Source organism: Notechis scutatus, chromosome 5, assembly GCF_049901735.1.
Source record: "Notechis scutatus isolate UNSWTSFEM ecotype Mainland chromosome 5, rNotScu1.2, whole genome shotgun sequence".
NCBI lineage: Eukaryota > Metazoa > Chordata > Lepidosauria > Squamata > Elapidae > Notechis > Notechis scutatus.
This window is the reverse complement of record NC_142013.1, coordinates 35,074,843-35,099,956: the sequence shown is the minus strand read 5'-3', so window position 1 is coordinate 35,099,956 and position 25,114 is coordinate 35,074,843. Positions and strand designations below refer to the sequence as shown.

The following is a 25,114-nucleotide window of genomic DNA, read 5'->3' as shown; positions in this document are numbered from 1 at the left end:
CTTTTTAAGTTCCATTTTCAGTTCTTCTAAAAGTGGAGCCATTTTAAACAACCACCCAATTGATTTTAGTCATTCAAAACAATAACCAAGAATCCAGAAATCATCAAGTAATCCAGATAGTCCTGAGTTATATCTTCTTATTTCTGAGATTATTTCTGAGATTTTGCTGTAAGTTCTTTTTTAATTCCAGGCAGTCTCCTCCCTTCCAGATCCTACCCTTTTATTCTTTTTCTCTCCTTTCCTGTTTTCAAAAGCTTTTAATTACCCAGAAATCTTTATTATCCCTTTGACTTTTTATTTTCAGCATTAAATGCCTATTGATGTCAAAGTGGATTTTTTTCCAATTTCTTGCTTAAGTCTCTTAGCTGTCAGTATAGGAAAAGGAGAAAACCAAATCTTTTCCCTTTTCTCTCTCCTTCGCAGCTTAAAAATTTTCTTAGGAAACAATGTTATTGTTTTTTAACAGTTTCAATTCCAGGTATCTTATTTGTTGCTTTTGCTGTTTGACCCGGTCAACCAAAACTTTCTCTTCTTATCTTCCTCTTGCACATTCTTTTCCGGTCGAGTTCTTCTTCGTGGTGGCCATTTCTGACCACCGCTGCAACCGCCTTCGGGAAAGGGAGTAATGGCCAGCTGGGGAGGAGAGATGCGGCTCTCCTTAACCTTGCTGGCAGTCTCCCCCCTCTTCACCACCTCTACGGGGTGGCTTAGCCCCGAAACCAGCTGGCTCAGAGCACTCCAGCGGCGAGCACGGATCGAAGCCTCGCAGAGATGAGGTTTTGGTCTGTCGCTGAAGAAGCTCAAACCGGAAGTCCGTTGCCTGCAATTCTTGTTACTCCCCTCCATCGTTTCTCTCATTCTCTCACACACGGACATTTGATTGCTTGAAAGGGGCAGGCTGCGGTTTGCTTCTACATTTTTTACACGTCTCACAATCCCCATTTTCTCAAGCAGCATCAGCTGGGTAGAGGTAGGGGCGGGGGGAGGAGCCGATTCTGGCGGACTGCATGGCTTTCTGCCTCACCATTATCGCTGGCTCAGCTGATAATGGCTCTGGTCAAGGGGACCAGCCACCATTAGATGACCACACTCCCCGCCTTCTGCACCTCCCTCCCCCAAAAACCCTCCCCGAAAATAAGCCCAAGTGCTTATTTTCAAGCCTAAAAGAAAATAAGATCTGGTCTGATTTTGGGGTAAACACGGTACTACATAAAGGATCTTTACAGTCCATGTGCCTTCAACTGGGAATTAAACTTAGGAAATGCTGGTTTTCAACAGTATCAAAATGATAAAATCTGAATGATCTGTACAATCCATATTCCTTTAAGGTTCTCACATAACAAGTTCTACATGACTTCTGCAGAACAGGATTTTCTATTTTTATACAATACATAATATATAGTACTATTGATATACACTGTATAGTTATTTAAACTATGCAGAACTATCGATAGTTCAATTCCTGGAAGGTTTCAGCCCATAAAATAATATCCGACTAATCTCATGAGAGAAATCCTATGTGGTATCACCTGTTTGTCAATGTAACTGAAAATACTAATAAGATATACACAGAATATCCTAGCCAGTATGGTGTAGCAGGCTAGAAATTGGGAGACTGTGAATTCTAGTTCCACCTTAGGCATAAAGTCAACTGAGTGGCCTTGGGCCAGTCACTTTCTCCCAGCCTAGGAAGGAGATAGGATGTCAAGAAAACCACAGGAACCTGTCCAGGAAGTCTCGGAGAATCAGATGTGGCTGAACAGAAGAAGAAAATAATAACTAGGATTATAATACAGGTACCAACCTATCACCCGATGGGCGTAGTCATAGTGGAATAAGTAGACACAGTACAGTCAGTTCCTCTCCTACACACAGAAACACACACGTACACTTTTAAAATATATTTTAAAAGATACTGTGCTCCAGACACATACACATTCCACCTCCTCCTTTATTTCCTCATTTTTCTACTCAGAGGAATATTTTTTTTCAGGGTTAGAAAGGAGAGGCAAAGTAGAAAGGGGAGGGAGAGCTTGGAGAAGAGTTTGTAGCTTTAGTTTAATAAAGTTTTTTCACTTTGTCTGAATAACAAAATGTTCACTCATGCATTGAGCTGTTTAGTTTACTTTTATTCTAAAATTGGTTGTTACTTGCTTTTAAACACAGTACTACCAAATCAAACATTCTATCAAATTGATGAACTATGTCAAAGTTTGTGGAACAAATTTTACATACTAATACAAAATAGGCATAAAATGATCAGCATTATCTTTTCAAAGAACTAGACTATATCATTTAAATGTATATTTCGTTTTTAGCATTTGAAAATCGTAAAGCTGACCATATTTTTTTAAAAAAATGATAATTTAGAATATATTTAGAAGTTATTAGATGTTATTAGTTTACACATCATGTTAAAACTTTAGGACAGCTAGTCATGATCATCTTTAATCTCTCACACTACATAATTTACACAGAACTATAAAATTTTGATATTAGTGTAGCGAATTCTTATTTCTTTTTCTCGTGGTTTTATTGCACTGCATACACAATGCACTTATTTTCATGCAGAGAATAATTTTGACCAACTCTTGTAATTCTTAGAAATACAATATAGTAGCCTCTAATATATTAGAGTCTTTTCATATAAAATTGCTTCTGGTGGAGTTTTTTTCTCTATTGTACAAGTACACTGGTTCACCAAGATACTTCTAAAATGAAGATTAATCCTAGTTGGAAGTTTTTATTGTTTTTCGTTTCTTTTTACCTGAAAACAGAATCAAATCCCAAATTAGCTGTTTCTGGGTGAGAGGCGGGGATGAGACAGGAGATGGAAAGAACTTGATCCTTAAAGTGCCATCCACATCGCTTTATTTTATGTACGCCCAAAGTAAACTTGCAGGACTATGAAGCTGCCTATTATGGTATAGATCCTCCTGCTTGAGCAAGGGGTTGGACTAGATGACCTACAAGATCCCTTCCAATTCTGTTATTCTTTTAAAAAAAAATTTTTATTGATTACAAAACCAAAATAACAAACACAACACAACACACAGAAGAAGAAAAATAGAAAAAAAAGAAAATGATTAAAAAACTAACAATTCTACTATCGACAGTTTATGGTTCCTTGTTTGTTATCAATATTGGTGATACATTTACAAATACATCTGATTGTGAATATATAATTATGATTTACATTTTACGTTATTTACTAATATATTTTCTATTTTTGTTCTCTCCAGTCATACCAGCATTCCCAGCTTCTATAATATTCTGATGTTTCTTTTTCCTTAAGTGCTAAGGTTAACTTGTCCATCTCTGCACAGGCTTCTGTATAACCATCTCCTCTGTTGGAATATCTGCTTGTTTCCAACACTGTGCAAAGGTTATTCTGGCTGCAGTAAGAATATGCAGTATTATATATTTGACATTTTTAGGAATTTGTCTATTAAATATTCCCAGTAGGAAGAATTCTGGTTTTAATTCAATTTGCTCCGCCGTTATTTTCTCTAACCATTTTTTTTATTCTATGCCAGTATCTTTGGGCTTCAGTGCAGGACCACCACATATGAAAAAATGTTCCCTGTTTCTTTTTACATTTCCAGCAATTCGGATTCATGTTAGGAGACATTTTCGCTATTCTCAAGGGTGAGAGATGCCATCTATAAAACATTTTATAGGCATTTTCTTTATATGCTGCTGATCTTGTAATTTTATTATTCCTTGTCCAAACCTTTTCCCATTCTAATAATGTAATGCTACGTCCTATGTTTCTGCTCCAAGCTATCATGTTGCCTTTGACTACTTCCTCTTCTAATTCCATCTCTAGTAAATAATTATAAAATTTAGTTATATTTTTTTTATCTGGACCTAATAAAATTTTATCTATTTGTTGTGCCTTAGTATAAATTCCAAAAATTTTCTTATCCTGGCTATATCTATTTTGAATTTGCAAGTAAGCCCACCGGTCTACTTGTAGCCCCAGTTCTTGGAGATCTTGCCATGATTTTAAAGTTCCTTGCGTGTCAAGAAGGTCTTTGTATTTTATCATTTTATTAAGATCTAGATTATTTGGATGTGTCATCGCCTCCATCATTGAGATCCAAATTGGGATTTTTAAACAATGTGTTTTTTTTATTTTGGTCCAATTAGCCAATAAGGAATCTCTAATTATATGTCTGTGGAAATACTTCTGCTTAATTTTCCCAATGTCCCATAAAAATGCATGCCATCCCCTCTGTAAATCATGGCCTTCTAAAAATAAGATCCTTTTATTCGACAGATTTACCCACTCTTTCAACCAGAGGAAGGAGGCTGCACTATAGTATAATTCCCAATTTGGGAGTGCCATACTTCCCTTGCTCTTCATATCTTGCATTGCCTTTAGGTTTATCCTTGGTTTTTTCCCTTGCCAGATAAATTTGGTGATTATCTTAAGTACCACGAAGTAATTTTTATGTATATTTATTGGTATTGTTTGGAATAAGTAAATAAATTTGGGCAGAATATTCATTTTTATAGTGGCAATCCTCCCTAATAAGGAGATTTGCAATTTAACCCATATCTCTAAATGTTTTTTAACTTGCTGTAATAATTTATTATAATTATTTTCCATTAGTTTTGCATTGAGCCATCAACCAAATTCCTAGGAATTTAACTTTTTTTACTATTTGTAATCCCATTATCCTTTCCAATTTTAGTTTTTGTTTTTCTGTTAAATTTTTAGTTATTAATTTCGTTTTTTCCCTATTAATTTTAAGTCCTGCAACTTCCCCAAATTGATCTAATTCTTTCAGTAATTCTTGACCTGTTTCAATTGGTTCCTCTATGAAAAATACCATATCATCCGCAAATGACTGGAGTTTATATTCTTTTTTAATTTTTAGTCCTTTTATTCCTGGGTTCTGTCTAATTCGTGTAAGAAATGTTTCCAAAGATAATATGAAGAGCAGGGGGGATAATGGACATCCCTGCCTGACTCCTTGCTCTATTTTTATAATTTATCTCCATTAATTATAATATTCGCCTTTTGTGAATCATAAATTGTAGTCACGATATTTTCAAACTTAGTGCCTAGATTCATATTGTACACTTGTTAAATTAGGAATTGCCAATTTAAATTGTCAAAGGCCTTCTGTGCATCCAAGAATACAAGGGGTATTTGTTTTTCCGGGTGAGCTTCTTGTTTTCTAAAACATTTAATACTATCCTTAAATTATTCCTGATTTGTCTATTAGGAAGAAATCCCTTTTGATCTTTATATATATATATATTCATTCAATATTTTTTTCAATCTATTTGCTATAATTGTAGTAAATATTTTATAATCAGTATTTAACAGGGCCAATTCTGTTATTCTTATCCCAAAGATGTTTTTTTCATGAAGCAACTGTGGACTTTCTGGTTACCAGAAAGTTCAGTTGCCTCCTGAAAAAAGCACCTTTGGGACAACAATCAATGACTGAGAATCTCCATAGACAGTTATTATTCTTAACACACTAATCTCATTATTTCTAATGCTTCTCATATAATGCACGCGGACCTAAGAAAAATCACAACCCATCTCCGGCAAAAACATATGCTTGTCTTTCGGCATCACTTTAGAGTCGTCAAAATGAAACTCTTAGAACAGAATTTCTGCCTAAGAAAAAACAGGGCGGTTTTCAAGCGTTCTCTTTTCATTCCCGTCTCCGCCCACGAGAGTAGATGGAAGGTAGAAATAAACATCCGAACGTTCAAATAGAAAGATTGTAATCAGACTGACTTTCTATCCTTCTGATTGGGCGGCCTACAGAGAGCGACGCGAGCGACCGCCTACCGGAGTCAAGAATCGGAAAAGTCTTTGCGGGGGATTGGAATTGGCGCTATATTTGAATTGGGAGTGGGCGGGTTTTTCTTTGTCGGTTTCAAGTCTCGGCCTTGGTATATCGACAGAAACCAATCCCCACTCTTAAGGGTGGTGGTGGTCTTGCGCATTAAGGGCTATTGACATGGATAGAATGGGGCAGTGAAGTGAGGGGTGGTGGAAAGTATCTTTATTATATACCCTAGAAGTAGTAGAAGCAACGACAAGCAGCATGGATCGGAGTTTCCGGCATAGCCGCTACCGCTTCGCTTCTACCATGAGCAGCATTGTGAACAAGGTAAGCGCAATGAGGATTGAGCGTGGAGGAAACGGCTTTGATGTAGAGGATCAGAACTGCATGGAAAGGTTGGAGGTGACCTGTTAGGGTCCAAGGCCTTGGCGATGGCTAGCCTGAGGGTCTTTTTTCCGAACTGATTTCTTGACGACATGTAACATTGATGTCTTCCCTGCTCCCTCCCTTGAATTAGTAGTAGTGGCGGCAGCAGCGGTTGTGCTTCAACGTTAGTACATAGTTTTTCCTGCCTGAATGAGAATGGAGGACATTCCGATTTAAAAGTCTGTCTAAATATTTGAGGCCAATGAGCCAAAACTGAGCAGAAGTGGATGTGCTTTTACTGCGGTTTGTGAAAATTACAGCCATGCTCAGTTCCTTGGTATAATTGCTTCATCAAATTCAGGAATTCCTGAATATAGATTATTGTTTAGCCGCAAAACATAATATTGGGTTTGTATAGTTAGACTGCACATAATGCAAACTAAGGTGACGATCTTTGGAACACACACACACACACACGCGCGAAGTTGATTCCCAGATGGTCACACACACACACACACACACACAGAGTTGATCCCAGATGGTGACAGAAACCGTGATCATATGAAAGTCTTCATGTGATCCACATCACGTGAATATAAGTAACAAGGTTTTTAAATCGGGTATATATTTTCTTTGGTTAAAATCCATCTTCAGTAGAAATTCTAATCCTATTAGGCTACCTGTTTTGAAAAATGTCTATTTTATCGAATAGAACTGCTTAATAGTTAGAAAACATGCTAAACTGATGTGATATTTTCTTAATTTAGTACAACTTTGCCTTTGAAGAGGATATAGTTGTCTCTATCAAATCATTGATGTATCAGACACAGGATGGTAAGATTATTTTTACCTTATTTTATTACTATACTTATATTTTATCTTATAACTACAAATACAGAAATACATTTAATCTTATTTAAGAATAAAATGAAAAATGATAACTAATATTATTCATTAGCTTTGTAATCCAACAAGACATGTCTGTCTTTGTATGTGGATGTGTATACATGAGAATGTATATATACATCTTGAAATTACTAAGAATAGAGCTGCTTCTATTATATAAAAGTATCTAGGTAAGAAATTGTCTTCCTGTACATGCTGAATCAGGACAATCAGAAAATCAAATATATTAACATGAATAGAAAATTAAATATAATCCTACATTAAGAAGTGCTTAAATTGTGGAGTTTATGCAAACATACAATAGATCAGGGGTCCCCAACCACCGGTCCGCAGACCGGTACTGGTCCGCGGAACAACTCCTACCGGGCCGCTGGCTTGCTGGGCGCCACCATCTTTTTCATGAAAAAGTGCTTCCGGTGAGCTTTTCCGGGTAGAAAGCTCACCGGAAGCACGTTTTCATCAAAAAAGATGGCGGCACCCAGCTGATGCCGGTACCGGGCCGCGGCGCCCAGCTGATGCCGGTACCGGGCCACGGCGTCAAAAAGGTTGGGGATCACTGCAATAGATTGCTACACTAAACTAGACAAAGGTGGTGCAGTTATCCTAGATATTTTAGTGGCATTGCATACTGTCAACTACAATGCAAGGGTTGATAGATAAAGGCACAATGGTCGGTTGTTCCAATACTTCCTCACTGAGCATATACCGAAGATATTCAGGAAACTGGGCACTTGGTTATAAACAGCCTCATTGTTTAATATTTTTTGCCTATTCTGTTCCAACACATACCTGAAGGCACTGGGAGAAGTCATCTGTCACCTTGGTTGAAGTATCAGTATGCTGACGATACTGATACTCAGATATACATCTCCACCCCAGGCCCATTGGAAAATATGGATGTCTGGATAGTACTGATATTTGGAGAGTATAAGAATTTGGGGGGAAAGAGTCATACTTAACCCAAACATGAGAAAATGGCTGTTTATTGCCACATTTAGTCCTTGAAGAGGTTGTATGCACAGATGGAATGCACAGATTTGCATCTGGTAGTCCTCCTGGTCTTGGAGTTCTTGCTTGAAGAGCAGGTGAATACCACACCCAGGAAGGCTTCTGCATAGCTCTGACTGATACACCAGCTATGGTTTTTAGTAGAACAGGATGAACCCACATACATGCACTTAATATATCTCATATTATAGAACATGATTGAAACCTGGTCCAAAATGCAGTAGCATGTCACCCGAGTTCAACTCAGGCAATCAAGCTAAATTTCATTTTAAAAAATTATGGATTTTGATGGTTTTTTTAGGTTTTTTTTTAATTTGAAATACTTAAATAAATGACAGCTAGAGTTAAATATACATGGAGAAGTAATCTAGGGTCATGGGTAATGTTGGATCAAGTTCAGATGGTAATAGAAAATGTTCATAACTTTACTACTTTAAATCTGAACACAGGAAGCTGGGATCCAGTCTCATACTTCTTGATGACATAAAGTTTATCTGCAGGGAATTAAATTTCAATGAGATTGTTCTTAACCTATTGTCATCTCAGATCCAATGCCAATTTACAGCAGGGTAGAGCAGGGGAGTAGAGAAGGAAGGGAAAGAGTGTAGAGAAGAACAACAAAGAAGATTAGGGGGCTGGAAGCTAAAACATGAATAATGGTTGCAGGAATTGGGTATGTTTAGTAAAAAAAGGGGGGGGGTTAGGGAAGGTCCCAGTGTTTGAGGGGCTGTCACAAAGATGGAGCGAAGGGATATTTTCCAAAGTACCAAAAGGAAAACAAGAACCAATGAATGGAAAATAATCAAGAAGACAAGCAACATAGAACTAAGGTTTCCATTATTGGACATAGCATATAAAAAGTGAATGGAAAATATATTTTGCTCATTGATCCTATTATTATAAAGCTCTTTCTTCTTGCCTATTGTCATAGTCTGGAATGGTCATTCCTTATTCCTTATTTGGAGGAGGGTAGCCCCTAGCCCAGATGAGGTCTCTAATTTATGACTTTGTCCTAACTGAAATTTATATAAGATCTTAATCGGAAATACGTATTCCAACTAATGTATGTATTCTTTTGCAATTTATAGGACCAAGAGTTTGGGGAGAAGAGTCAAATGATGAAATTTTAGATGTGTCTTATGAGGTATTAAAATATATGCCTTTCATTCTTAACCTTGTTATTACTAATATGAAATTTATTTTCTAAGTTGTTGGGTCCATGTTTAAAATCTAAAAACGTGTGGTTGGATGTGGATGGTGTTTGTTGTGATTCAGAAGTTAAGTCAAGATGGGGCTAATTTGTAGACCTTTTAATCAATACTAACTCTTCCTTAACTCTTAACTCTTCCTTCTGCCAAAGCGAGTTGATAGTTTTATTATTCATCAGTTTTAGGTATTGACTATTATTATTTTGATTCTGAAGTTGTAAAGCATCAGCAATGTTTTTTTTAGTATACAGAAAATAAATATATTTCATTTGATGGTTACAGATAATAAAATATCAAATTTAAATTATTGTAATTCAATCTTTATTAAATAATCATTGCGTAGATCAGGCTTTTCATTTGAGATAACAGAGTTAGATGGGACCTTGTAGGTCTTCTAGTCCAACCCCCTGCTTTGGCACCAAACCCTCCTACACCATTTCAGACAAATTCAGATCAGTTGTCCAATCTTTTCTTTAAAACTTCCAGTGTTGGAATACCTACAACTTCTGGAGATAAATTGTATTTATTTTATAGCATTTTTGTTTTTGTAATTTGAATGATGAAATTCAAATATTGTTGTTAAGTTTTTAAAATGTGTTACTTTTTCTAAGTAAGAATGGCAGATGATCTTGTTACTGAATATTGTTCTGAATACAGTTCATTCTCCTAATAGTTTTCTTCTATATTTGAGCATTAGTAGATGACTAAGACTAATATGGATTAATTAAGATCTGTTTATATCAGTGGAATTATAGGATAAGTAATTTCCCAAACATATAGTTTTAATGTTAGTTTACTGGGAGTTACAATCAAGACCAAATATTTATTAATCAATAGATCACTGAATGTCTTCTAAGGCTGGGGTCCTGTTCATTGGCTATTGCTCCTATGTTTTTATTGGTAGAGTTTCCTAGTCCAGAGAGATATTTTGAGTTTCTATAAGGTATGCAAAGCCAGTAGGTTGAACAATTTGTAAAATTTCAGAGAATCAAGTCTCGTTATTTAAATAATAGAATCATAAAACGTGTTTGAACTTTAATTGACAGAGGAGGAAAGAAAAAAAAATCCTACAAATGCCAGTTTGCTGTCCAAATCAAATTGGAATTTATAGTTAAAACAGAATTTCCAATTTTGTTTTGGACACAAACTGTTTTATTCTCAATTTAATTCAGTTCAAACCTATATTGTCAATGCACAACATGTGTACAATGAGATTGGCTCAGCCTCACTTAGTGCACCCCCCTCAATATAAATACATCTCAATAAAGAACAGTGAAAGAAAGAAAATCCCTAACACAGTAAATCATACTAACAAACACACAATCCTCCATACATATATGTGCATAACATTGCATTATATTATATTGCACCAATAAATATATTGTAATGTTCCCATTCCACCAAATTGATGTTTCAGAAGCAATAGAAGGTAGGCTTGAGATCTACTTAATCAAACTTTCTATGAATTTCTTTTTAAGATATTCATTACCACTGCAAGCAGGTTATAGCAAAAGAAATTTCTTTGGTACAGTATAATTCTGAAGTTTGTTTAATAGTAGTTTCAAGATTGTAGATAAACATTTGCCTAGATCTGTGATGGCAAACCTATGGCATGCGTGCCACAAGTGGCACGCAGAGCCATTTGTGCTGACACGCAAGTCACAGGCAAACTTACCTCACTGTGCATGCCTGCACCTCACAGTTGATTTTGTTTTGGTTGGTTTGAGGTGTTTTTTGGCCTCCCAGAGGCTTGGAAAAAGCCTCTGCAAGGCTTCTCAGGCTGAATTATAGGCCCATTTTGTCATTTCCTGTAATACCGGAAGTAACTAAACGGGCCTATAATTCGGCCTGAGAAGCCTTGCAGAGGCTTTTTCCAAGCCTCTGGGAGGCCGAAAAAGGCCTCAAACCAGCCAAAAAATCAGCTGTGAGGTGCAGTGCAGGTAAGGAGGTGAGGGGTGTGGATTGCGTGGGCATGTGCAGGGGGAGGAGGCGTGCGCATTGCATTCTGGGTGCTGGCACGCAAGTATGGGCGTGCTGGCGCGCTCGCAATTTTTGGCACAGGAGCCCAAAAAAGTTAGCCACCACTGGCCTAGATTTTCTCTCCCTTCTCTGGTAACATGGATGCTGGTAACATTTGTTATTGAACAACAAAGTTTTCAAGCAAATAATTGTCCTTTTATTACCATTATAAAGGAATTCATTAACTAAAGTCTTTGTTTAAAACCACAGAACACTATAGAATGCCAAGAAAAACTAGGTAAGAAAAAGGTTTTGAAATTTCATATCTCTTTCTTTTAGCCTTTAATTGTAATACATAAAAGAAAACTTCAAGATTTGGATAATAATTGGTTAGCAAATGCAGAGAAAAAATGTGGTGAAAAGAGAGAAACAAAGAAATAGACCAATGAATTTATACAACTATGTGCAGAAGTTAATGCGTTTTATGCTTAATAATAAAAAGATATATTAAAATGCTGGCAGCTTTTGGTTATATTGGTAAATAAAAATCAAATTGCTTTTGAATTTAGTTCAACTGCTAAATCAGGTTAAATGGAAAGTATTTATTTAATCTTTTAAAAATAGATGTATATATTGCCCAATCTTTAATACATGACTCTTTGCCCAGGTGTAATAATATAATGGAGTAATATCAACCAATCTCCCATTTAAACCATACAGGCATACCGTTATACAAAACATTTGTACAAGATGCTTGGGTGATTGTTTTAAACTTATTTCTAAATATAAGAAAGATGTTGATCAATAAAATAAGTGTCTGGTTTGTGTGCATGAATCGGCTTTAAATGCCATTGAAGATGAAATTTTATTTTCAAATGTGCATATCTAACTATTTTTTTTTCTTTTTAATTAAGTGCAAAAGCAGAATTCTGATTTTGAAGAAGACTCTACAGATGAGCAAGTATGATATGCCAGTAGCTTAGGAAGAATAATATGAAACTTTTCTTCAAGTATATACATCTTCCTATTCTTCATTCTACTCTCATGCACCATTTTTTAAAAATTAAATACTTATTTGCTGATTTCCTCCCCTGCCCCTTTCTTCACACTGATAATTTTAGTTTTATTGTGATTTCGATACCCAATATAATACACTAGGTTACAGGATGATCTTATATGTTTAACTGTATCAATGATTGGTCAAACCTATTTCTTTCTAATTTTGAGTAAAGAATAATATATAAAATATATCTGAGAGTAATGCTTATCAGTGATTTATCAAAATATATAAAAATATAAAGTCAACATAGCTTATATGAGAAGCCATTTGAAAAATTTGTCATCTCATTGTGATATGCATTCCGTAGCTTTAATTCTTAACTGTTACCACATTGGCTCTTACTCCCAAGTACCCTTAAAACATGATATTTCTGATAAATTGCAAAATGAAATAACATAAGTAATATTACTGGGTGTCTGATAGCCAAAACAACAATGAGGAATCTTCAGAATCCTCTTGAATAAACCATAGAGGCATTTAATTTGTAAGTTAGTATCTTACTGAAGGATCTGCCCAAGGCTATTAATGTAAACTTCAATATATTTATATTTAAAGCCTGAAAAACAAGATCATTTTATCTGCGTTTCTCATTGTGGCATTGTCCTATATAAAAATGGAAATTAAATCTCAGCCACTCAAAGTTGCCTGAACCATAAGATGGGTGGCAAATAAATTTGATAAATAAATATAAAGTCAACAAATTATAGTTTTGTTTGATTTCCCCTCTCCCCCATCCCATCATAAAATTTACATCAATATTACAAATGCATAGTGATTGATAGCAACAGAAACAGTAGTTATTCTGCAAGTTTGGAAAATATAAAAAGAAATTAGTATAGAAGCATTTTGGAGCAAAAGATTCTCCGAAGTTTGTACGGTAGTGCATAACAGAATATCATCGTATGTATATGCATTTGTGTATATGCACATACCTTCTGAGAAACTTTTTTTTTGTAATAATCAGTCTCTTTACTAACTTCTTTGTCACTCAGTAGTAAAATTGATTTTGTACAGTAATTGAAGTTAATTCAATGTTTGTAATTTTGGGTTTTTAAAAAGAAATTTGAAGAACATCACTTCCTAGACCTATATGAAGACAGCCAACACAGTCCAGGTAAGCACAAAACATGTAACCCTGAAAATTACTTTCAGTTTATCTACACACATTTTACTATGGATTAAACTTATTTTAAAATGCATTTAACTGATACTTGATCTGCAAAGACAATTCCTATATGTCATACTGTATTTGTATTTAACAATATCAGTGTATCATAAACCTCATCCTGTGAGTTAATGAATTACAGAATTTTAACCCAAAGTGTAATTTTTATTTTTTGTTTCTAGCAACATTTTGGGTATCTTTTTGTATAAATGAATGCTCAGGTTGTAACTGTAGTATCTGACTGAAGTGTATTAAGTCTGTAATTAAGAATCATACCACACGCATATGAAATTATAGCTCCTTTTACCTTTTTAAATCATTAATGTGTTGCTAATTCATTATCCATTCTTCAAACAAGTAAGATTACTGTATTTGTATCATTATTTTTTTAAACCTTGATTTGGAAGCTTTCTGTATGACATTTATTCATGGCCCCCACATACATTTCTAAAAGAATATACAACCAGGCAATTAAGTGAAATCTGTCTTATTCTAGCTGTACAATTACTTGTCAATGAAATGCTTTTAAAGGCCATGGTAATCACATTTACCATGGATATACATTTTTGGATATACAATTTTTATATTGGCAACAATGTAATGTTTGTTTTTTAATAGCTACCAAAAGAAGAGTAAATCTTTCCTTTATTTGCTCAAAGAAAGATACGTGTGTGTTTTTTTAGAAAGTGAAAAAAATCCTATATGAAAAATTAAAACCTTGGGATTTGTTATGCTGACAAAAATATTTTTTATTTAATTTTGAATTGCAGATAGCAAAGGAAAGGCTGAGTTGGCGTCTATTAAATGTCAGTTGGCCAATATACATATCAAGGTATACACAAAAATAAAATTTTGTTCACAACGTTAGCATATTTGTTTTAAGTATCTTAATACATTGACATATAGGTAATCCCCATTTAGAAATCACAATTGGGAGTGGCAACTTAGTCATTAAGCATAGCAATTGCTAAATGAAACTGCAACTTGGTTACAATCCTACTTCAATTTTTCCTCTGTTGCACAAACCTTCAAAGGTCATAAATGCGAAAATTGGTTGTAAATTACTTTTTAATCCATTGTAACTGAACGGTCACTAAATGAGACATTCATTAAAGAAATATCAGTTGTATGATAAGGGATATATCATATCCTCTGAACTACATACTTTCCTAACTTGCAAAAAGAAACCCTACCCCTGTCAAAATCTTTCAATATAGTCAGCAAATATTTATGGCATTTTATCTACACAGACAATTGTGCATTCTACTCTAACTGGTGTGCCCGTTTGGAATTGGATATTTTGTCATGGAAGCTGCTTCAAAATCACCATGGACAAGTTGGGGGAACTTTCCATTAACAAAATTGTTACTGTTAAAAATATAATAACAAATCAACAATTTTCTAGAAACGGGGGTCTCCAACCTTGGCAATTTTAAGACTTGTAGACTTCAAGTTGAAGTCCACAAGTCTTAAAGTTGCCAAGATTGGAGACCCCTGTTCTAGAATACAACCCATTCTGTCCCTTTACTATGAGATACTACTTAATGACTCTACCCCGAATTAAGGAATTACAGGGTCGTTCAAAGGGATTTACTTCTTGCCTATTTCCTTTATGCAAACATACGATACTAAACATTAGTTTCTGGCTACTTTCCAAGTCAACTTATGTGGACCAGTTCAAATGAAGATTGTGCTGAAAACTATTTTGATTTGCAGAATAACAATTTTCTTTTTATTAAAGTATTTTGTATGTTAAATATAAGCAGTAAGATGAAACAGGCGTGTGCAGAATCTGATAGACTAACTTGAGAAATGAAAAATAAGGGGGATTCAGAATATTACGATACTTGGAACAGGTTTTTATCTGTGGCTGCAAAAAAGGTTGGAACAAAAACAGCTAGGAGGATTGGAAGAAAATGTAAATATTGTACCAATAATAGAAATGTTAATGGGTTTTAATACACCTTTGGTATGTATGGCAAAGTAATGCCAAAATGGCTGCGCTGTATTTTGTATTTATAGTTGTAAACAATAAAAATATATATTTAAAAAAAGATCAAACAGGAAGCTTGATGACCATCAAGGGGACAGGGCAGATCAGATGGGTATGTTATTGCCCACAGACACCATATTGAAGATATAATCCTAAATATAGTAATTAACAAATTATATAACACAGAAAATGTATGACAAAAAGTATATATGCATTATGTTTTAATATTTTTGTGGTTCCTTTTTAGAGGTTATTCTTACTGGGTAATTTTTCTATTAAGATTGTTTACACATGAATTAGGGCATGTCAAATTTTTCAACTTTCGATTTCCAAACATTAGAGGTGCCCAAAAGTTGTGACATTCCTTGGGGATTGTAAAAAAAATGTGGTTACTTTAATATAATTTAGATGTACTTGTTAAGTAACTACATAAATATAACTTTTTAACATTTTATTTGTTTTATTTGCATGACATATAATCTTAATCATTATTATCTAACAGGTAAGTACCCTGCTCTTCTGTAATATACTGCCATAGGAAAAAATATATGAAACAATGGTTAATAATCCTAAACTGAAACATTTATCTAGTTTTCTGACATTAATCTTGGTATCACGTTAATGAATCCTGTTGAATCCAGGTGAAAACTGGTTTTTATAATATATATTATAATTATATATAATTGGTACATATCCAACTACTTTGTTCATATAAACAGCAGGATTTCATTTTGCTCTTATGTCCTATTTTTATTAAAAGGATAACATCCCACCTGAATGCACTTCTCGAACACCTGTGAAAAATAAATGCAAAGTAGAAATGGACATTCTGTTGAAAGATTATGCAAATTCTGCTCCAGCAATGTTTATGGTAGTACAGCTTTTAATTCATTCTACTTAAATTTCTTTCCTGTTATAACTGTATAGTCCATATTTTTCTATCCATGGTCTGATTTCTGTCCATAGAATTTCAACATAACTATTAAACTTTTATATATTTTCTGTAAGATCTGTAGTGGCACAGTGGTCAGAATGCAGTATTGCAAGCTAACTCACTGCTCAATGCCAGGAGTTCAATTCTGACCAGCTCAAGGTTGATTTAGCCTTCCATCCTTTTGAGGTTGGTAAAATGAGGTCCCAGATTGTGGGGGCAATATGCTGATACTGTAAACCACTTAGAGAAGGCTGCAAAGCATTATGAAGCAGTATATAAATGTAAGTGCTATTGCTATTAAAGAGACCCAATCTGCACAATCAAGCCTATCAGATCTGTAGATTAAGACTATAATATAGTCGTCATATAGTACTCATATTCCTGTTTCCATAAGAAATTAAATTAACTGGAATACTTAAAGCAACACAAAAATATTCTTACTTAATCCAATCCACCAGAATTCTTTTACTCTAGTGGACAACCGATGCAACTTCACAAAAAGAACATACATATAATAGCATCTTCCTATTGTCTCTAAGGAAATAAGTTTATGACTCTCGTGGTTCATTTATTTTACAATTCCATGTTTTATCTTTTTTTTAATTGAAATGATGAAATCTGTATATCGTATTCCATGTGTTATCACACTATACAATTGTTTACCTAATGATTCTCAGTCACTTCATATGCATATTTCTGTCCTTGTCCGCTCTTTTTGTCTAAGCATGTAACGTGTATTTTGTACTACAACAGCAATAATGAACATAATCTGTATCCCAACATTTGGTTTAATGTTTTTATTAACTACATTCTTTGTATATCTTGGTTTAGGTTACAAAACCAAGAAGTATTTGTCAGTTGTCTCCTTTGCGGCAAAGAAGGAAATTGGAAAATAAATCCTTAATCGGTGAGCTTTGCAACACCTTCAAGATGCTTTACAGCACTGAAAAAAAGAAAACTTCTTTTTCCTTTTTAAATTTTTTAGGAACTTGTCCTTATTTTTAGGATTTTTTTTAATTAAAGGACAATATCGAATGTCTCAAAAGATTTTCATGTTCTTTGTCTTCAAAGCTTATCTTTTCTAATAGACTAGCCAAGAACTGTATTAATTTGGCTCATTAAAAAATCCTTGGAATGATACTTGTTAGATACGCTACCTAGGTAAGATTATTTTTAAAGCACTGGCTGATCTCATGTGTTATATGACAATTCTAGGACATTTATTTAGAAAAGAAAACCCAAATTGTTGCATGATCTGGATCCAATAAGGAATGCAAAAGTATTTCTTTTGTGCCCTATTTATTTTTGTCTTTGTAAATACAAATTTCTGCTACAGAAACTGCCATACACCCTCTTTCCCCCTCTCTTATTTCAGTTTTCTTCAGCTCATCTGCCTATACCATCTGAATAGAAGGAAATGAACAGGCAGGCAACAGCTGAAATAAAGTTGTTCTGCCTTGCATTAAGAAGGCTTTATAATTCTTTGTCGTGTTGAGTTAATGTTTTAGTCCATCTGGTTTAATCTTTCTTTACTGAACGTAGTGAAGACATCCAGGGTCTCAGCTCGAAATCTTTCCTTAGAACTCTTATGATGGCAGTGCCATGAATTAAACTTGGAATCTTCTGTGGTGGAACCTACATGTAATTTAATACTACTAGAAAGAGCACCACTTAAATGGATTATATAATTGGATTGGAAAACAGAGAGAGCACACATGCTCATGCATGCATTTAATCAGTATCCATGTCCTGCCTTTTTTACACAGCTGGGTTGCAGTCCCAGAAATATTTTATTCTGTATTAGTCTTTGAATAACTGGCCTTTAGAATTTACTTTAAGAGTAAACATTATTGTTAGCTGCAGACAATCGTTATAGCAATAGCCCTCTAGATAATTTAAAATGATTGTGCTAAGAGGTACCTATTAATAAATCTGTAATTAACAATGCACTTGAAAATTTCTGTGGACAGATAGGGTTAAATGTTTTCAAACAATTAAATACTATTTTATTTCACAGGAATATTTTCTAGTCCTCCATCATAAAGTAATTTGCTCTATTCTCCCTGTAGAATGATATGATTATATTTCACAATTTGACATCCTGTGCCATATTTGAGCTTAGTTTAGATATATAAGCCTACATTTTCATATGTTCTTCTGACTATTTAATTTGTAAAATAGCTTTGGAGATATTACAGTTTAAGTGAACTTATTTCTGAGATTAAGAATCATTTTTAACATTTGTTTTCTGAATATCATTAGATAGTTATATAATTAATATACTTATCTAAAGCAAAGAGAAACAGTAAAAACATCCTGATTTAAGAACCATGAGTTTATGAAGTATTCTTACATTTCAACATCATTCAAGACAATATAGATCTGTGTTTTCATTCAGCATGTATTAGCCTATGGTACTGATAAAATGTTCCAAGTGCTATCCACTTTGTGGATACAGCCATCTAGTATCTATATAATGGATGCTACCTGGGCTGCTAGCAGGATTTGGGGTATAACTGAAATCACTAATTTTGAATATTATTGATTTTTATTGTTTTATTATTTTGTTGTAATATTTTATGTTTTGTGCTTGTGGCTTAGATCCATGTCCTACCTAGTTCCTTCAGTTGGCTGAGGGTGTGTATGAATGAGATAAGCTAGGTATGGGAAACAATTATTCTGAAGATATCATATCTTTAAGGAGAGTGAGTTACTGTTTCTATAAAAAGCATTCAGCTGTCTGATTCTTCCTTAAATTGTGAATTACCCCTGAATGAGTAGGACCATTATATAGGAATATTCCTGGCTAGATCTAATTGAATCATGAGCTTTGGCATCAGTAATTTATAGCTTATTACCTTTAGACTAGAGGACTATGATATGCTTTTTCATGAAACTCTTTTTGAAGACTACTTGGAAACTGCTATGCTTGTAAAGTGCAGCTTCTTGCATACTGGAGAGTAAAAGCCATTACACCCATATAATATATGTACAGTATTATGGATGCTATATTGGCTGCTGATAGGTTCCTAGGTATAATTCAAATCACTATTTTTGAAGCGTTCTTACTGTTGTGTTTTATAATTATATAACAATGTTATTTTATATTTTGTAGTTTTATTTATTATACAGTGAAACAGGACCATGCTTGATTACCACAGTACACAAGTATAATAAATAATAACTAGCACTACAGTGAATTAAGATTTAGGGTATACCACGAATTATTTTAATGAGTCAAGCTATTGAGTGACATTGTAACAGATCAAATAGACATTTTAGAAAATATTAAGTATCTTCATTACGTAATGTAAACAAGTCAATATTAAGTGCTACTTTTTTGTACCTTCATTTTATTGGATCTAAATAGGGTGTGATACAATCCAGAGGAAGCAGCTGTCACCTGTATCGCTGAGATCTCCAGAACCGTCCATTTCTGCTGCTTCACATTCAGTGAATAGGACAACTGTGCCTAAAAACCAATCCCTTCTTAATAATGAAACTGGACATAGTAGCTTTTTAGAAATGTATGAATTTGCAGATGAAAACTGTTCATGGAATAATGTCACAATAGCAGACTTGTATCCAGGAATGGTAAAAACTCTTAGCAGACTATTGGATAAAGTATCCCAAAAATCTTTTTCCAATTCATTAAACAAGCAATACAAATATAGATACTGTCATTCTAAAAAAGCAAAATTTAATACCAACAAAGAGAAAATGAGAAAGTCCAGAGTACTAAAATGGACACCTGGCTTCATTACCGAAAATGCTGAAAAGAAGAAATTATCTATAGAAAGTAATCGTGACAAAAGTCCTTTTTACAATTCAAAGCGTCAGGTGCTATGCTCTGAAAAAAGTATTTACAGAATAGAACCTACTGTATCTCAGAACTCAGATAGAATGGTAATAGACTGTTCTGGTATCACAGAAGATCATTTATACAGTGAAAGAACTGGAGAAAGTGTTACAGAGGAAACTGTTTTTCCTAGAACTCTTTGTGCAGACGAAACATTTTTTGTCAAAAATACAACTTGTTTCCCTTTATCTTCAGACAGTGTAAAAAAGAATCAGAGTTTTGAAGGTTGTTCCCATACATTTTGCACTGTAGATTTAGACACAGCATTTAATCCAAAAGCAGAAAGTGAAACTGACAAACTGAGTACGGTGGCATTCAAAACCACCTCAAGTTTAAGTTTGTCCTTGAATGGCAGTACAAACTCCATTTTACAAAGAAGCAAATCTCCAGTGAAAACCTCTAATGGACTCAAAAATCATGAAATTAAAACTTTCACTGCCACTGTTTCATTACCACGAAGTCATTCTTTTTCATCGTTTCATGTTAACCGAAGTCCCATCTCTTATAAACAGAAATATGAAGATGCATTTGAAAAAATATATAAGGAATTGTGTTCTCCAAAGTTGCAGAAGCCATTTAAGTGTTCAAATATGTACACAAGCCTTAGAAACTCTGCAGATGTTCACACTTCTGGTTTAGGTAATCTGTCCTCAAATTTCCATAAAAAAACAAACAGTACAATTGATGATATGTACCAGAAATTATGTTCTGAAGGCTTTCCCAAATTTCCAACATTTCTAAGAGCAGCAAACTTAAAAAAATACGAAGGAGTGCAGATATCTGAAACTGTAAATGCCCTTGTTAATTCTCCAATAAGAATTCTGCCTGCTGTTGCCAGAATGAAAAGAGCGGCACATTTTTGCAATGAAGATTTTCAGTATTTACCTTTAAAAAGGTTAAAAAATAAATCTGATCATTCTAACAGAATATATCAGAAATTACCTTGCAGGAAAAACATAAGAGATACAACTTCCACATTGCATTCACCTGTTAAAAACAGTTCGGCATCAAATACGGTAAGTGAAATATAATCTTCTACAGTGCCTTCAAACCTCAAAACTGTTTTAAAGTACCAAATCCTTTAAAAGTATTTTATTTATAGACAACATTTCTAAAATACATGAACTTACCTTTCAGGGCAAAGTCCTACGTATAAATCTCATTGAATTTAGCACAAATATTTTTAACTAATCTCTTAGACTAAGAGTCTTACTAGTTGTTACGGCACTGTGTGGTTCTCCTTACCGGTGTTCTTTTCTAATACATGAAACTAGATTATGGAAGAATATTAATATTTAGATGCTAGTTTTTTTTTCTTTTAAAACTGCATCCAAGCAACAGATTAAACATGTATGACAGATGAAAGGTAAAGTAACGTTTGATCCAAATCTTCTGCAAAAATAGCTTGATACTTGGAAACTAAAGTGATGCAGAATGGAAAAAAGTATGGTAGAAGCTTGTGGCTAAATAACATTTTATTCTGGGACATTAGCAATCCAGGTTGATGATGTTAGTTAAAAGTCTTAAACTTTTTAATTTTCAGAATTACGGAGGTTCTGTTGCTTCAGGTCATGGATTTCTGGCCACTTCAATTGCTGATATGGAAGGTTGGTTTAAAAGATTAAATGCAAACTATATAGCAATGTATGGTTCTTTGGTCAAGTTAGGCAGCTAATTGTTTATTCCAAGAAATATTCAAATATTAGATCAACTAGATTTTTAATCCTTTATACTGTATAAAAATAGTATAGGCAACAAACAATATACAAGGTCAACAGATGCTTTCAGAATAGCACAAATAATTTCAGGTTTTTTTAATGACATACCAACATTGTTTCTTTTGTCTGAACCTATTTCCTAATATGACTAATTCCTAATATTCCAAATTAGGAACATTTTTTCCTAATATTAGATCATTGGGTTGAAGTTTTTGAGTATTTTTAACTTCATGTGTCCATTGACTGACAAATCAGTCTGCATTTGCTTTTGTTTTTCCCACTTTCAATAATATGAAATTAATGTATGCAATTTTTGAGTTTTGAATTACCATGTTATAGTTGGAAAAGAGTGTCAGAAAGTAAAGGCAACCGTATGTGTATTACATAATCTGGAAAATATGAATTAGGTTGATTTGTTTAAAAATATGAATGGAACTAATTTTTTTTACTATTTTTATTATTCTTCCCATTTCTGAATTGCCCATCTCAAAGTACATTTGAAGTTAGTTTCAATTTGGTTTATAAGAAATTTACAGTAAGAATAATATTTATTTAACCTGCTAAAGGGACATTACTTTACTTTTCGTATCTTTGTTATGTTTTTTTATTCTTTTTGAAATAATTTGTAACCAAAACATTTAAACATACACTTTTAATCCATATATAACATGTTCAAAGAATCCGGGATTTCAGATATGAATGGAAATATTCCCAGGTGTTTGCGGGGACATGAGTTTTCAAGAAAGTCACAGAATTATATACCAAAGTAAGCAATATTTGAATTCCCTTTCAGTATTTCATTTATTTATCTATCGAATTTTTATTGCTGTCCATCCCACCTTAAGTGATAACAATTTCTTTCTTATATTTCTTTGTGAATGCGTAGAAAAGAGGAGACAAAATGCTCAGGTATCTCTATTAGCTAACATTAAGGCAAGATTGATAATCTTTCTATTGCCAAGATTCACATTTAAAAAATTGGTCCAGGGAATCAAAGGTCCTTGTGAGCAGGAGAGATCTCTATAAAATTGGTAGATCTGAGTGTTTTCCTTGTTTTTAAACTATGAAGAGCTTTACTGTACAATTGCATTATCATTTTGTAACTACCTTACAACACTGGAAAAATGGAGTGGTTGAAAGTGGTCCCAGAACTCCCAAAGGAGTTTCATGTGGCCTTGAGGCTTAAATTTGCTCATGGTAATCTAAGGAATGTTTTGTGGGATTACAAAACAGCTTCGTGCACTAAGACATAAGATACAGTACAGAAGATCATCTGTGCTCTCTTCTACAGTACATTCCTTTCTACATAATAATCTGATGGTAGGCAGTTCAGGGGAGACGGGAATTATGAATGATCACAGATAAATAAAAACAAGGTCCAGTCAAAGCAACATTATCTCTGTATGTTGCTCGGTGTCACTGAATTTATTTAACTACTGTGCACTGAGATGATTAATTATTCCTTCATCAATATATTGAGATGATTAGCATTGCTGTATCAAAAATGATAAATTATGGGCATACCGTAGTGAGAAGAGACAGACATTGATAGCCAGAGATCATCTACAATTAGAGTTGGACATCAATTTCTTTTAGAATTCAAGCAAATAAAGGGAAGTGAATAGATGAATTATTTTAGCTTACAGCAAAACAAAAAAACAAAAAAACCACCAACCTGCACATGTTGATGTACAAAACTTATATACTTTAATATTCGCAGTCATGTATTTGTGCATATTTCCCCAAAAAACACTTTCATATGAAAATTTGAATCATATAAGAGTGATGGATACTAGCCGATATCATAAATTCCACTGTCAGTGTTAAGTCATATTGTTTGATCACTACGTTTCACTAACAGAAACCAGTGGTGAGTTTCTTGTACATCATGCATTGTTCACACCACAAATGACAATTTTGTCATTGTTTATGTCACAAGTGACCTAAGCTTAAGATTATTTTGCTATGTTGTACATGTTAAAATATTCTGATGTTCTAATTATTATCTTCTGAAATACAGCATCAAGATCCAGTGGCATAATATGCTTTGGTGGGCTTTATATTTCTTATGTGATATGTCGTGTATGAATTTCTTTGAAATGCATCAGAGGGTCATTAGTTTATTGTTTATGCATAGAAGTACAGAGATGGATTTTTTTTCAGTTAAAAAGGATATGATCAATATACCTGTGCGGGGAGCTCTTTTGCTGCTTTGTATTTGTATTTGGTACTTATCAGTCTGTATTAAATTTTGTTTCTTTGCTAGAGTTTCCAGAAAGCTGAGCTATAGTGATGGGGGAATCAGAAGAAGAGAACACATACAGAAGGATTATGAGGAAACATTTCTGGAAGGGTTTGGAAGGGTTTAACAAAACATATTTTAATCCAGTAATTTCTAGACAGAATATATATTCAGTGGAATATTCCTGAACTAAAGTGGGTAAATATTTTTTACCAGTTCTTTAACTTATCAGTTCTAGCACAGAGTAGTAGTTCTAGCAGTGAAAATGGAGAGATTAAAAACTACTGATATAGTTCAGCATCCAAATCTATGCAATTCTGTCATTGGAAAATTATAGAGATAATGGAGACTATGTTTCTAAAATTCAGCAGTTCAGCTAATTGGTTTTTTCCTTCTTGGTAGTTTATTTAGCTTAAGTGGCTATAAGAAACATCTTTTGCAGCCCTTAATTTGTTTGATCTGCACCTCTAGAAAGAGGTTATTGGGAGTTGAGAAATAATAGTTGTGTTTTTATAAAGAGCTTTTAACTTACTGTTCAATAAGTTTGTGGATTTTTTAAAGAAAAATCTTTGTTTCGTTGATAAAGAGTATATTTGAAAATATACTTTTTTGTTTTGATTTTATTTTAAATATACCTAATATTTGACACATATATCTTCACCTAATAAACATTTTAATATGTTTGTATTTTGTCTGAGTTTATTTTAAGGCTACTACTGGAATATATAAAACTGTTCACCTCCTTATTTGCTGAACAATTTTCAAGGCTACCCAAGATGGAACATGGAAGGCTTGGCTTAAAAACCATAAATTAAAAATAAAATGCAATAGATAGTGTTATCTTGGGGTAGTAGTGGAACAGTAAATAAATTGTTCCCTA

General features: G+C 33.8%; 1 protein-coding gene across 1 annotated transcript; it reads left to right on the top strand.

Moving 5' to 3' along the window:
- Nucleotides 1-5,877: 5,877 nt before the first annotated feature.
- HJURP (Holliday junction recognition protein) lies at nt 5,878-24,921 on the top strand. The gene is made up of 13 exons (XM_026663979.2): nt 5,878-6,143; nt 6,950-7,016; nt 9,185-9,240; nt 11,534-11,561; nt 12,178-12,224; nt 13,383-13,437; nt 14,259-14,320; nt 16,242-16,352; nt 17,247-17,322; nt 19,786-21,290; nt 21,818-21,881; nt 22,671-22,758; nt 24,259-24,921. The coding sequence occupies exons 1-13, from the start codon at nt 6,078-6,080 to the stop codon at nt 24,359-24,361; spliced, it is 2,328 nt and encodes a 775-aa protein (XP_026519764.1). The 5' UTR covers nt 5,878-6,077; the 3' UTR covers nt 24,362-24,921.
- Nucleotides 24,922-25,114: the final 193 nt, after the last annotated feature.

Bases quoted from the DNA above. Each gene is read 5' to 3' on its own strand.
- HJURP (XM_026663979.2), top strand. From the start codon at position 6,078: ATGGATCGGAGTTTCCGGCATAGCCGCTACCGCTTCGCTTCTACCATG. The intron at 6,144-6,949 runs GTAAGCGCAATG...TTCTTAATTTAG, and splicing joins TGAGCAGCATTGTGAACAAG to TACAACTTTGCCTTTGAAGA. The intron at 7,017-9,184 runs GTAAGATTATTT...TGCAATTTATAG, and splicing joins GATGTATCAGACACAGGATG to GACCAAGAGTTTGGGGAGAA.